The sequence below is a fragment of the Plectropomus leopardus genome, chromosome 9 (genome assembly GCF_026936395.1).
Source record: "Plectropomus leopardus strain MGB_pleo_1.0 chromosome 9, ASM2693639v1, whole genome shotgun sequence".
Classification (NCBI taxonomy): Eukaryota; Metazoa; Chordata; class Actinopteri; order Perciformes; family Serranidae; genus Plectropomus; species Plectropomus leopardus.
Window position 1 is genome coordinate 32,823,719 of NC_142184.1, and position 15,393 is coordinate 32,839,111.

At 41.7% G+C, this 15,393-nt stretch overlaps 1 protein-coding gene across 13 annotated transcripts in view; it reads right to left on the minus strand.

The window, feature by feature from the left end:
• Positions 1-11,583, minus strand: part of agrn (agrin) — a 355,349-nt gene extending 343,766 nt beyond the window's left edge. For 4 of the 13 annotated variants that reach the window (XM_088082543.1, XM_088082551.1, XM_088082544.1 and 1 more), the window contains exons 1-2: positions 11,052-11,583; positions 9,170-9,431 (exon numbers count right to left, since the gene is read on the minus strand). In XM_088082543.1, coding sequence (XP_087938669.1) covers positions 9,170-9,431; positions 11,052-11,252 — 463 coding nt within the window. In that variant the 5' untranslated portion in view covers positions 11,253-11,583. The remainder of the gene's footprint in view (positions 1-9,169; positions 9,432-11,051) is intronic. The other 9 variants (XM_088082547.1, XM_088082552.1, XM_088082546.1 and 6 more) reach the window with 4 other exon arrangements.
• Between the last annotated feature and the right edge of the window lie 3,810 nt (positions 11,584-15,393).

The following is a 15,393-nucleotide window of genomic DNA, read 5'->3' on the forward strand; positions in this document are numbered from 1 at the left end:
CAGTCATAAATATTCTCTGTGGTTAACCCATTAACAGTTAACCACTGACATCCATATTCAGAGATTTAGCTGCTGGCCTAAGCAGAGATTAGGAGTGAGTTACAGAGCTCTGATGAGCTCACTTCTCTCTAACTTCACACCCCCAATATTTTCGTTCAGCCCTAATCCCCACCGAGTCAAGTGACATCACTTGAGGCAATTCATGAGACTTCTCTCTGCTCCCTCTGGAGGCACAAAACACCATATTCAGCTTTCTTCACATATGCAGTAGTACTCCCCAAGAGTTCCCTTTTAAGATATAATAGGCACAAGTTCTAATAAACCCGCACACTTCTTTCATTTACATTTAGGAAAATCATTCTTGTTAGTTCTCAAGGAAGCAGAGAGAGATGCAGAAAGAGGGATATGGAATTAGGTCAGAAGCTGGTGTCAGGTCTGCACAAACTGCACCTGGTTGTTAGGCCTATGACAGCTTTACAGGCCATGAGATTCCCTGCTAATTACAGGTTGAACCGCTGTGAGATGGGAACACTGGAAGGAGGAAGACGACGACTGTGAGAAAAGAGAAGAGGTCGGCCATGGAGACCGGGAGACGGGTGGGGCAACAAAAGACTTTGCAAGAATTTCACGTGCTAACAGTAAGAACAGAGACATAAACCCCAAAGTGTGATAGGTCAGCTTTCATATATCAGCCCTTCCTGCCACAAACGTGCCTCAAAGAAACATCCAAGATGGTAAACCAAAAAGTGTAAGCATGAAGTATGTCCACACATGATGACAGACAAACACATGTGCAGGTCATCATCAGAACGTGAGAACATGATTGAAGGTAACACCCGCAAGTATGAAGAAATATAGAGAGATAATGGCAAACACAGAAGGAAACGTAGACGACAAGTCACAAGGGAGAGAGAAGAGCTCATCCTGAGTTAACCATGACAACACACTGACAGAGAGACAGATGGGGGAGAGGAAAGGAAGTAACAGAGCCTGGGCTGTTGTCCGAGGGGTAAAATAACACAAGAAAAGCTTGTACATCCCATGATATGTTTATGTGCGTGGGACCCCCAAGTGTCAAGTCTCCCCTGCTTCCTGTATGTGCAGCACTGTAATGTATGTTAAATCAGGCGATGCATGGGATTAGACTTAAACTAACTAAGACATGTACAGACGTGGACAAATTTGTTGGTACCCTTACAGCTTATTGAAACAATGTTTCATTCCTCCTGAAAACTGATCGAGTTGAAAGCAATTGTCTCATGTATACCTGTGTGTCTTCGGTATGTTATAGAGTAAAGTATGTATATAAATGTCTATTTTCATTAAATATGGAATTAACAGTAATGGATGCCAATTACTTTTGTCAGTGTCAAGTTATTTCAGAGAAAACTGTTGGTTCTTCTATTTTTATGGAAGGGTACCAACAAATTTGTCCACGTCTGTATGTACATGACTTTTTCACAAATAAGTTTCATAGCTGCAATAATTAAATACCATCAACCTACCTAAAATTGACCTTAACCTAAAACCAAATCCTGCACAGAGCTGTGAAGTCAACCCCATCTATCACCACTGGGATGAACTGGAACACCATCTGTGAGCCAGACCTTATCCCCAAACATCACAGTGCCTGACCTTTTTAATGCTCTTGTGACTGAATGAGAGCAAATTCCTGCAGTCAGGTTACAAAGTCTTGCTGAAAGCCTGACTAGAGGAGCGGAAGTTGTTTTAACAGCATATTAAAAAATCAAGACACGTTCAACAATCACACGAGTGGTACATCATAACTTGTCAGGCTCCTTATTAAATGTATTGTAAACATTTGAACCAGTTAAATATAACTAAAGAAGCCTGAAAAGAAGGATAACAGCTTTATATAATTAGCCTCATTGCCATGCTTACAAACTGTGGCATGTAACAGGTGCATGCCACGAGACAACAGGGAGCATGATAGGTCTAATTTGCCAGCACTGGGTCAGTGCATCTCCAGCTCATATCCAGAAGGTGACAGAATGTGATTAACCTCTGAACCAACTCCTTCCTGTTGTTACCAAACAGTGGAGTAATTTCCATAAAACATTTTCTTAGTCTTTTATCTCAACCTGGCAATTTCTGTTGCCTGAGACTCTCGGACAAATATTGATTTGGCCAAATATAAATATTGATCAAATTTGAAGAAGTTCAGTGTCTCCCCAACAGTTAGAGTGTGGTAAATTCTGAGGTTTTGTGGGTGTGTGACTGCAGCACAAGCAAGCTCTCCCTGAGTTCTTTTTACCCAGCAGTTTGTGCCTCGCAGGTTAGATAACTGATCTGTTGATGCGTTCTGAGCTGATCAGAACAGATCAATGGATCAGAGGAGCAGCTGCTCCAAGTAAATGCGTACTATGAGAACCAGCAGAATGAACATTTAATTTTTTCTTTTACTTTGCCTGATGCTCTGCTGCTCCATCTAAGCCCAAAGTGTGCGCTGTGATCCAAGAGTGTGGTGAAATGCATAAGCAAATGATATGTATATTTCAGCAGTGCTCCTAATGAAGAGTCCATCTCCAAAAATAGAATATCTACTTGTGATGGTGGATGTTTTAATCACTGTGGGCTGCCACATATAAATGAATGTGTGGAAAACCCTGGAGTTCAAGAATAATCACAGCATCTTCAATACTGTTAGCAAATGCTGACACACACCCATCTGGGGACAGCTGACTAAAGTTTAACATGCATTGGGTATGTTCAATTATCTCCTTCCTATTTGTATAAAGCAGAAGTTAAATATTGTTTACCAAACACAATACGGGAGCATTATAGTTTGTCAAACTATTTTCAGAGGAAAAGTTCATCAAAGAAGTCCCTATTGTATCCTACAACAAAAAGAATTGACAGGGCACAGCATAAAAACATTTTTTCATTTTCTCCCCTTGTTTCCTCTTGATCTGAGCCACTCTGGAGTGACAGCTGAGCTGACCTAAATACAAATCACATTAGGCCTTCTGCTATCCCCCTAGTGTTCCACCAAAACCCTTTTCTCTAAACCTGATGTTTTTGGCGTGTTGACAGTAAGTAGCCACACTTGCCACTGCAGCTGCCCTGCTTCAGAGACGCAGTCTTGGAGCAAGAATTTTGTCACGGATCCAGTTCCCCGGAGGGAGCCCAGATCTCATGCAGACTGCTGCTCTGAGCTCTTTATGTCTGGGATAGAAGAGGGAGGTTTTCCGGGTCACTGTACATCCAAGTCCCTGCCCAGAGCCTTACAGGTCAGTTTCACTTCCCTGTTCCTACAGTAAAGAAGAGCTTAACTTTGGCACCAGCTAAATTTACACCGTCTTTTCAATTTTGGGAGCTTCAAACAACACTGCTTGTCATAAACTGTCAGCTTTACGATCAAGTTACTTACTAGATGACTTGATCATGATGCATTTTGGAGACCTTGTGCAATTCCTTTTCAGAAATGCCTCTGCTAATGGCTATGTTCTGCATTCTTTTGTGAACATCAAGATCCATTCAATGTGTTTTGCCCCTCAGGTGGTAAGCTAAGGAGAACGGCAAAGGGCATTATTCAGGTATTTTACAAATCAAGGGAATAAATGAAATCATGTCTTATTGCATTGAGCAAGTATACAATATTAAATTCAGACTGTGCCTTTTCACAAGATAGACAGTATATTTGGACAGGCTGGATGTTATACAGTATGTCTGTATGTACACTGTGGGCATGTTAACATCTCGCTGAAGTGACAGGCATGTCACTACATGTAGGTATCTTTGCACACTATCAATACCATCTATGATTCTTATCAGCATGAGAGTGATACACTCCTGGTTTGGCCTGGGATATGAGCCAAGGTGAACAGACTGCGGTTAAGTGGTCCATTCCTCCTTTGCTCTCTTCCATCTTTCATGGCTTTTTCATTTCGGAGTCCTTTATCGCCATGCCAAGCAGGCTCTCTGCTCCCGCATTTTTAATTAAAATCTAAAATGTGCAATAACTCTGGAGACTCTGGGCTAGCTGGCAAACGGGTCCATTGGTCTTGTTTCTCCCTTCAAGCCTTTGTTGCTTATTTCATCAAAGCCTTCCATCAAGCCTTTCTATTTGTCCAATTCTGTTCGCTCCACTGCATTAACGCTTTGACATAAGCCATGCAGGCTACACAGATTTACCAAGGGTACACCTTTGTAGAAAAGCTCTACACCAAGCAAATGAACTCTCACTCTTAGACTATAGCCTAATCCATTCAAGGACCCTGAGAAAAATCCAATCCCTAAAATCAGTCTTCTTGACTTTTCTTTGTTGAAGACAAAAGGCTGCTTGTGTAGTAATGGATTGGATAAAAAGACCTCCAGTGCTTTAGTTCAGTCACCTGTCTGTGTAGTGTTCCCACACACTTTCCAGAGCCACAATAAAATAAACTCCATGTTCCCTTCGGAATTACCCACAAGCCAGATGTTTTTATACCTGGGAAAGTCAAATACATGGTAGGTTGTCATGTTTCACTGTGCAGTGGTTATAATCTGTCTCTAGGATGTCTTAGTAAGATTAAAACATGAGCAGGTGGTAGTGGGTAAATTATAGGGCAAAAAACTTGCTGCAAGAGTTCCCAGAGTGGTTTACAGTGGAGGTGGACCACCTCACCTGAAATAAAGACTACCTCTACTCAGCTCAATGGAAACTATTACACTTTCATGAAATAAACCGTCAGGGAAAACAAGCAGATGCACAACATCAAACAAAAGAAGTTACATATTGAAAATGAACTAATTCTCAATTCCTTAGCTGATTCTGATTCTTTAAAAGTCTGACCTACCAATTTCAATTTTAGATAATTCCAATACTATTTCTTTCTTATAACTATAATTGACAGCAGACACAATTAAAATTTGGAACTTTTTTTTAAAGCCACTGGAAACTTGGCTTGACATAGTAAAACTGCAACCACCAAAATCTCAAGGAAAAAAAAAGTTCATAACTTTTAGAAAAGCTAGTTTAAAAACAGCTTCAATCATTTTACTTACATGAAACAGTTAGCATTAGCTGATTAATACAGATGTGGGTGGTATATGTCTGTTAACACATTCACTTTCAAACCATCTACAGCATATATAGCATAAATCACAGCTTTTGAGAACAGGTTGCAGCATCTGTTACTATACTCGGTTACTGTTACTGTTTGCTACATGAACAGCCATCTGGAGCATGCATGTATATCTAAGACTGACTGGCAGGTCATCAGTCACAATCATTCAAGCTAAAAATCATGTGATTCTTGTTATCAACTCATCGATCTATGCATTTCTAATATATAGCCATGTGTTTAATCAGAGAGGCTACTGTTTGGCCATCATTTAGTATCATGAGAAACTTCTGGATATCAGGATAGCTAAGATATCCACCTATGCTAAAAAAATTCCTGGGAGTAAACCTGGGCTGATATATCAACATACTCTCAGGTGTCCTCCGGAGCTTCGAGTCACTGATTAACTACAGCTGGGAAGTGACCCCTGCATCTTTCAGTAAGTCTTTAATTGTTCTCGGAACATGGGAGTCAACCACCCAAGAGATGATAGACATTTACATTATGAAAAAGTAGATAGCATGGCTAAAAATTTGTGTTCACTACTCCACTTTGCCCTTATCGTTCTATCATTATCTCCTCACATATCAAGAAGGTGAGAAGGGAGGAGGCAGCCAGGTAGGAGCTTGTGCAGGTAAGGAATTCCTGCCGTTTCTGGGCCTCCTCCTTGCACAAACAGTGGGAAAAAAGCTCAAAGTTTTCCGTGAGGCCTAGGTTCATTCACTGAAGGAGCGCTGGAGGAGTAGAGGGAGGGGGCTCAAACAGTCATCCCACATCCCACCCACCCCGAGGAGCATTCCACAGGACTGTCTGCTCGCCCATCATTAAGCAAGACCACCTGCCAGCAAATCAGGACCCCCATCATGTTCTCAGTAAGCCTGGCTAACCCCATTACCAGTGTGCCTCTGGACTGCTGTACACACAGATCATAAAGAGTCAGTGGTATGTTGAGCAGTAAAATGCTGCTCATTAAAATCCCACAAGGACTTTTTGATTGTCCAACCAGTGGAGCACACTAGCTGTACTCAGTATTGGGTATTCAAATAGATGCGGCTCAAAGGGACAAAGAAAAGATCTTTGATGCAGCTGTTGCATGACTATGCACTGACTTCTGACTGGCTCATCTCTCCTCTTCTAAAAAGAGACAGATTAAAAAAAGGGAAGGCAAGGAAGAGATGACAGAGGGAAGAAACAGTCCTTTGTTGCTGTTCTTCGTCTGGGCCTCGAGGGAAATGCTCTGGCATCAAGTCATCAAGGGCTGAAACAAAAGCAGCTGATAAACAGACCAAGACAGATAAGATCTCCCTGTACGCTCAACACTTCTCCATCAGGAGAGCTTCCTCTCTTCCAAACCCCCAACACCTCCGCCTTCTCTCTTTGTTGCCATCAACACAGCATTGGGGAAAAATGGAAATGATAACAAACACAGCACATGCTTTTCTGGCATTTGGTTTAGCCTTGAATTGCCTCCTTCATCCAATTTTACAAAACCATGACTTCAGTTTTGTTTCCAAAGACACAGCAAATGTCTGCATACGATTCTGACACATTATCTGTCAACTCTCTGCACAGCACAATTGACTGTGGTAACATTTCACTGAATGGTAGCTGGAGGGCCAAACAAAGGAGGAGATTCTGTGCCAAAGGGCCTCTGCTTATCAGCCTTGACAAGGTGCAAATCCAACAATGCAGATGTGGTACACTTTGAGGAGTTGCGCTTTATTTTATTATTTCAGTTTCTTATTCCAACCACAGAAATGTTTGTAAGGGCATCAGTGAGTACAGATAAGGCATCAGGAAACAAAAAGGGAGCAGTCTTTTGCAAATATCGTGTACAGCATTCTGAGACTTGGTCGGCACTGCAAGTGTTTACTGAGATCTTGTAAACACTCCTCCGGGGAGGGCCGCTCTGTGGCAGATGAAAGCTTGTAGCCAAGTGATCGCAACCATGGGCTGAGTGGCCCCGAAGTGCCACCGCCCAGTACGAAGAGCAAAGGAGCAGAAAGAGTGTGAAACATAACACCTGAAGGCATCTATCTTCATGCGGCACTAATCCAAACTCTAACAAATATGCCATAGCAAACATAACACCCCCTTCGATCCATGTCTTCACATGAAAAAAAAATCCTCTTTTTTGCTTCATTCTACATCACTCATCTTATTCTCCTTTGTGTCTGTGTCCTTTTATAACTCTTGGTGGCAAGGAGCACACACAAAGCCTTTTTTCTTCCACCTCAGACAATTCGCCTCCCCACCTCGCTCTCTGCCAGGCATTCCTGAGTCTATCCTAGCTATCGAAAATGTCAAGAATGAGGAGTAAGCAGAGGAGGGTACAATGAGTGCTGCGGCAGGTAGAGTCTTGTCCCGCTGCACTGACATCCCACAGTCTCCGGGGGTAGTGGTTGCACAGAACGGATGGGATCTGACTTGACTCTCTTAATTAAAACTCAGCGCTGAAACAAACCTCAGAGCTTATTCTCTACCGGATGGAGGTATGTAAGTTAATTATCGGGGCCAATTTCACTCCCCAAAAAAACAAATAAAGATTTCATGGTGGTGCTGAACCTGACAACTGTCCCAAGATACTACTTGGTGGACAGTCAGAGCAAAAGAAGCTCAAGCGCTTCCCAAGGAAAATTCTTCCTTCAGATGTCTCAAAAGTACGACTTCTGTCTAACTTTTGCCTGATGACTTCTTGAAGTATTTCCTTACCGCTATCTCTTCGACTGTAAGGTGATATGAGAAAATCAGGTTATGTGAAGTAAACCCTCTTCAAGCACAAAGCCCCGAAACAAAAAGGGCACATTCTAGACAGTTTGTCAGAGCCAAGAAACTCCCCTTTCCACAACAGGAGTCCAAAAAGAAGAAAGGGGGGGTGAATAAAAAGGTTAGCAGTGCAGTGTTTCGTGCCTGGACAGACAAACAGAAGAAGTTTTATGTGTGTGCCAAATGCAACTTAACACTGCAAACAAGCTCCATCCATTGGAACATCCTGCCACCCAGAAATGTTCAGAGGAAAGTACCCAGGATATAGACGCTACAACTCTGAAACAGTGATTGCCCCAGAAAGCCTTCAGTAAGGTGATTCGTGCTCTGATTCATTTCCCCCTGGTGCTGCCTGGCCGCTCTAAGTGTTAGATTCAAACTTTGAATTGCTGCCAACATTGTTAAGCAGCAGTAAAAGTTAAACAGCAGCAAGATCACTGCTCGCCGGCAATGGGGGCAGAGGCTGCTACAGTCTCACAGTCACAGTAGATGCTGAAATTTATTAGTCATGGCAGTATGGTTCGTCTCATAACAACCTGACGAATTACTTCTCGACCAAATAAGGACTCAGAGGACAAAAAGTATTTAAATGACTCTTGTCATACTAAAGTTCTATTGCGCAAATCAGCAGAACAACAACATTTAAAACACATCACTAAGCCAGAAATTCAAAAGCTCCTTGAAAACAATATTTTTGTGCGTGGGAAAGATTGATACGTCCATTCATCAGCTTTTTCTGCTGTTTGTCTTTGTAGAGTTACAAGAAATTAAAAGAGTAATTTAATGTTTCACTAAAGTTAAAATGGTGATGTCAACGTTTCAGTTTCAGTTTCACCTCTGACTTAATAAAATGGCACAGCCACAGGGTGCAAAGGTCGGGAATCAACTCTTCACCACTCAACCCCAGTCCTTAAGGTGTTAATGGGACACACCCACCTCAAGGCCACTCTGGGAAAGGCTGGAGCTTCACCATGGCAACAAAGCTCCTAAAATGACTCAGGTGTCCTTGTTTTCAGAGAGTTCTGGGAAACTTTGACGCTGAGTGCCTGGGGCTATGTAATTTCAGCAGCCACCGGTGTATGAAATCCTTGCTGCTTTAAGTGATTTACAATTACTGTGAGAAACTACAGCAGGGCTCCTAAACTGAACTTCTCACAGGTGACACAAAATGTCAGTATAGGTCACCACAAACGGACTTATCTAACAGCCCTGAGATGTGAAATCCCATTCATGTTTTCATTCTTAGAATTACTCTTTTAGACTCCCAACATGTGCTGTATATCACATACCATAAAAGACAAACTCCTTATTCCATTCACAACAAATTGGCTTCTTACCTTCTACGCAGTGCTCCACGTCCTCCAGGTTGCGAAGGGTAATCCTCATCAGACTTGAGTTGAGCATAAGTTCATTCTTGTGTTCTGGCCCCATGGCCTCCGGGGCAGGGTTGAGAAAGAATATGCGTGTGTCGCCTGTTGCTACCTGGTTGTCGCAGATCCCTGGGTTGCCAAAACCGCCGATCATCAACTTGTTGCCACCATCCAGGAGGATTTCACGGTTGATGCTGGACTTCCCTTTCAAGTAGCGCCACACCCTGACCTTTGGCGACAACAAAAAGAAAGTACACGCATTTTGTCAGAACCAAAAACATAATTTCCATTTACAAGTATGCACAAGTATTAGAGATTTGGGGCCTCTGTCCAGCTCTGCCGCATCTGAATCAAGGTTCCTTCCTTGAGCATGTTTTGTGATGTAAGGCTGGTGTTTCTCTGAATCTTTACAAAAAATGTTGCTTACATCTGTGCAACCAAACATTATCTGACATTTTATGTGATAATGGTGATTTTCAAGTGATTATTTCTATTGGAGCAAATCTCATGTAAAAGATCAAGAAACAGCCACTGGAGAACTTATCTAAAACACTGCATGCACCCACAGATAGTTCATCACAAGAAGTGCAGCTTTATGCACAGTCATGAGAAAGCTTGCCCTTTCCACTACATGTTAGCTGTCTCGTCTCATTTCAGCGCTTGGTGGTGGTTTCCGTTTCCAGAGGGAGAGCCGTGTGCCTCTAATCTACTCCACTGATTCACCGGGAGACGGGAAGCATGTGGGTGCTGAGGAAAGGAGCAGCGAGAGAGCTGACCAAACACGACTTGTTTATTTTGACAGATTATAGAGTGGTCTACCACAAGTCCATGATGATGCAAAAGTCTGTTTCACAATAAATGGAAATAGAATGGGGACGGAGGAAGCCAGCATCCTGACTGAAAATTACTTATTTGTGGAACAGTGGATGTTTTTTTTTTCATCATGCACAATTATGTGGTCCATTAGTCTGAGACATAATGTTCCTGTAACATTAACAGAATGGGGAAATTTACACTCTCAGGTCTATCACACAGGTTCCGAGTGACTAATGACACAGTAAGGCATGACTATACATCTTTATGGGTTTGGGCACACCTTGCAGCACTTGTCAGTGCTCTCTACTGGGAGGAAAAAACATGTTACTGTGTACATGTCCCTTACATATCACATATGTAAGGGACATATCATTGTAGTGGGTGCTCTTAAAGTTTCTGTGGCGCTTCAGTCGTCTTATTACATGGCATAGATTTTTTTTAGCCCAAAGGACATCACTTTAACAGCCACGGTCACAAATCTTGTAAGGGATGGCACTTGTCGGCACCACCACATAATAAATCATGATTCAAAATATCAGCTTTGCAGCCACTGGCAAATGATGGTACATGTTTTCAACATTTACAACTAGGAATCAAGTGAGAGCTTCAACCAGGGGCCAGTGAGGGGCCGGTCTCCTACTGCAGCATGTTTGAGATGATTACAAGGTCGGTTAGGCCTCCCTTGTAGCTATGTAATTGGTAAGTGGGAATAAAAAAGCACCATCTATCTATTTCTGAAGGCAAAGTGGATCCACTGTCAGTGTCCGTGTAACTGCTGCCAAATGCTTCTGGATGAATGAGTTTGTAAAATGTTTTTATCCGGTGAGCGGTTAATGCCTCTGAGAGAGTTGGATTAGAAACTCTGTGGTAATGACTCCCATCAGCTACACCAGAGTACAGGTATTAAGAGACAATGTGACTTCAAATAGCCCACTTAAACCCTATTAGTAATTTTCGTGCAAGAAGCAGGTGCCTGTCTCTTGAAGCAATGCACTTCACTTGATCGTTACAGAAACCACATGAAAGCACTTACCTTGCAAGAATAGGTGTTATGCACTGGGTCTACGTTAATTATTTCATCCACCGTGCCGGTCAAAACTATGTTAGCTTCTTCTTCCCTGTCCTCCAAGTCTCTCTCCGGGCAACTTGCGGCGCAGCGGTGCCACAGAGCCACGAGCAGCCCCGCCAGAAGCAGCACTGTCCGGCCAGCTCCGAGTGTCCGCTGGGAACCCATGACCACCACACGGACGTATCCTAAAAAAAAAGTTAACTTTCTTAAAATGAAATGTTACCGCCCGGAGCGCCCGAAAAGAAACTCCAAAGTCTTTCGGATGCGTTTAAAATGGTGCTCCTTTCCACAACTTCCCTCTACGGACTACCAGTGTGTGCTCCACTCTGCAGCCCTGTTCCCCGCATCTGCAGCCCGGGTTGAAAATCCCTCTCTGCCGCCGCCGGCTGGGAGACCAAGAGGGAAGAGAGGAAGGAGGAGGAAGGAGGAGGAAGGGGCAGGGATCTCTCTCTCCAGGAATGCAACTGCACTTCTCTCTCCCCCTCTTTTTCCCCTCTCTCACACACACATGCACGGTGACGCTCCTGAATTTGCATGCGATCTGAATTGCTGATCCCACAAGTGAGGGTGAGGTGGGTGGCGGTGGTGGTGGTGGAGGGGAGCACGCTGGGACGCCTGCAGAAAGTGACTGTCCAACGCCGCCCCCAGTCGGACAGACAGTGTCTCTACCTCCTGCCCCCAGACCCTGCAGATGCACAAAGCAGGCGTAAACAGGTATCCCAAATGTCAGCCTCTAAAATGAATGGCACTGCTGAAAATCTGACATTCATTTGGTGGGTCATCAGTGTGTGGGATATGTAGTCATGTGCATTAGCTCTAGACTACAAATCATCTGTATCATAACAGAGAAAGCATAAAACATTTTTACAGATTTATTTGAAAGTCATAGCAAGGAACACAAAAAGCCTACAGTCATAGTCAATTCATGTATGTTTGCTTTCACATTCAACAGTTACTTATAGGTTTGGTAGTGATCACATATAACTACACATTGCCCTGTTTTCACAGTTGTAGTCCAAAGTAAGGGTCGACCGATATTGTTTTTTCAGGGCAGATACAGATTATTAGTAGTTCATGTGAGCAATAACCGATATTTGGAACTGACATGAATTTACAATAAAAATGAAAATCTCTCTTGTCAATATTTAGAATGTGGAATACAACAAACTCTAACACAAAGCTTTATTAAAATTCATTTAACAAATGTTTAATCAAAACTGAAATTTTCAACATCATATACAGAAAGTCCCCTTTTTTAATAAATTCATATGGATTTAAATAAAAATTACTAAAAGTAAAGTTCCTCCCATTATGACACTTTCTTTGCACTTTTTAATTAATCAATTCTATCCATGATCATTAAAATAAAATGCTGATACAGATAATTAGAAAATTGCCAAATATCTGCCCCAATAATAGTCCAGGCTGATAATCTGTCGACCTCGAATCCAAAGTGATATTAGAAACCACAGACTGCCCTCACACCTGCCAGGCAAAGAGGAGGCAGAGCTCAATATATGAAAGGCTTTAGGTGCAATTCTACCACCAACATGAGCTAAATTTACTTTTATAAGAAAGTAGGTATGCCCTCTGCATTCTTCTAAAGCTCAGCATTTCAGAATAAGTGTAAATCCTGAATGGACTCTTGTAAAGTTGCCTGCACTGCACTAGTGTAATTAATTATTAGAAGCAGCTCAAAGTGCAAGCTTTAGTGTTTGAATGGAATACCTTGTCAATCTACACATGGCTTTCAGATTGATTTTTGATTTAGAATGGTCACATGAAAAAGGAAATAAAAGGCATTACTCAGTTAGTTACATCTATAACCTCAAAGCTGCACTAATCAAGATTTTACACTAATTTGATGTATTGAGTATGTGTAATGTGAAAGCTGTTGCTCCTAGTGAAAAACCCAGAGGGGATTATGACCCAGCACTCAGCTGTACCAAGTTCTCACTCCCAGCTCTTCAAATACATCAGCTTGGTTTTTGGCCCCGTGCTTCTAACTAGGCTCTGACACCTCAGTACACCTCTAGTGTCAGTTTTGGACTTGTCAGATTCTGTGTGAAATTTAACTTGTTACATCCTAGAGTGTGTTTCAAAAAAACCTTCTGTACTGACATGAAACAAAGGTTTTGCTATCAAAACTACTTGGTTAGCTTTTAAAAAAAAAAAGAATTATAGTGTGGGTTAAATTTTGTTCAGTAATCTAAGAAGTATGTCACTTGACCACAGACTGTATAAATAAATCATTGTTTGTACAATGCTGTCTGGAAGCCTCGAGTTCAGCATTTCGTTCATTGCCATCTTAGATTTTTGGAGCCAGAAGTTACCAAATTTGGAGGAGTGGTTGAAGCTGTGGAGGAGCAAGGGGAGGATCCAACTCACAGACTGTAGTCCCCAGTAGGGACTACTTGCAGACAGATTTGTATTCTAGGGGTCCCACCCTTGTTTTTTATACCACGCTGTAAACATGTTAATTTCTGCTGTCAAGTTGAACATTTTAACATGGTAAAATCGTTAATCGGTATCGTAACTGAAAAATCAATGTTGGTCGACCCCTAGCATTTGATGAGAACCTTATTGTCAACTTAAGTTTTTCAAGGACCTAACTTTGCATTGTCCAATGTTCTCCCACTTGAAAACTATACATAAAATGATAGAGCAACTACTATGGCCCACAGTTTTAATCTCTCCAAATGTTTGTATTTGATAAATATGTCTCATCTCATTTTAACTTTAGAGTCATGAACAGAGGCTGAAAATCCATATACAACTAAACTATACAGCTGAACAGATGCTAAACTCACGCTATGTCACATGTCATTAAAGATTCCCCTTATATCGTGAAACTTCCCATGTTTGAATCTGTAAATGTTACCATATGGCTATTTTGTTAGAGCTCTTATTTAAGAACAGACAGTGCGTAAATTTCCACTCCTCAAAAGCTGTAATTTTAACTACCCTTCTATTCCTGGGAAAATGACAGGCTTGGTTATGCACAGTTGCTAGAGAGGATATTTGCAGAAATTTGTTCAAGTAGGGCTCAGCTCTGACAGCTGAGTTCACCCAAATAGACAACTGTCCTTTGGATGAAAAATGATTTTTGTCAGTGCTTTTCATGTCCCTTTATACAGATGTGGTGAGAATCAAATGTGCTGCTTTTACTACAGGAGAACAAACTCTTCACACACTGTTCCTCTAGGTAGGCACGGTGAAATCAATACTATTTAAACACATGTAGTCCCTCGAATAAGATAATGACATACTAATCTGTAATATCATCTGACTGTACGACCTGGTGCTCCTCCACTGGAAGTGAACGTCAGACTGACTTTGTGGTTTTAAATAACATTTTCATTGGCTTCCACATCTAAATGAGCTTCATTTTACAGCAGTAATGACTAGTTTGAACAAGAGTACACCCAAACACCAAAAAAAAACATTTCTGCTGCATGTTATTATGTGTATAAATTATTCTTAATGTAGCTGTATGTTGGTGTCATTTTTGGAGAAAACCAGTTTCCTTTGTTTATGGCTTTAGTAAACACTAATGGGTGTAAATTAAAGGGTGATTTGGGGTGTGAAATTTTAGTGGTATTTCTTTTCAACGCACTAATTATAGTAGAATACAGCAAGATAAAATAGATAGCCGCTTGTCTGTTAGTGACAAACACACAGATAACTCTACCTCAGCATCTTAGCATGTTTTAGCTCAGTGTTTTGGTTGTAAGTTGCCAACATTTGCTTTACTCTTTCTTATCAGCTTTGTTTCCCATCACTAAAAGCAGCTGCTTTTAGCCAAAAAGATCTTCTAAACCAACCAGTCACTCCAGAAAGACAAAACTAAGCTGGTAACTAGCTAGTAAACGTAGCTACTGGCAGACAGCAGCTAGAAGCTAGCAGCTAGCGGCTAGAAACTAGCAATTAGCGGCTAGCAGCTAGCAACTAGCAACTAGCTGCTAGCAGATAGCGGCTAGCAGCTTGCAACTAGCGGTTAGCAGATAGTGGACAGCAGCTAAAGAAGCACACATTTTCTTCAAAAGTTGTTAAAAGTTGAATGATGAAGAAGCAGAACATCAAAATTATTGTTGGATTCATTAAACTGTCATCTCACCTCTAAATTAAGAGTAGTTTTTAGTCTTGGCATGTAGAATATGGAACAGTGATTTGTACTGCTCTTTGTTAGAGTCCCACAGAAAATTGATTAAGTACCCAAATGATGCGAAAGTTGTTTATGGAGCTTATTTTCCTTCAACGTGTTCTATGCTTTTGGTAAATGTGTGCATGCACCTTTAAGAAAATA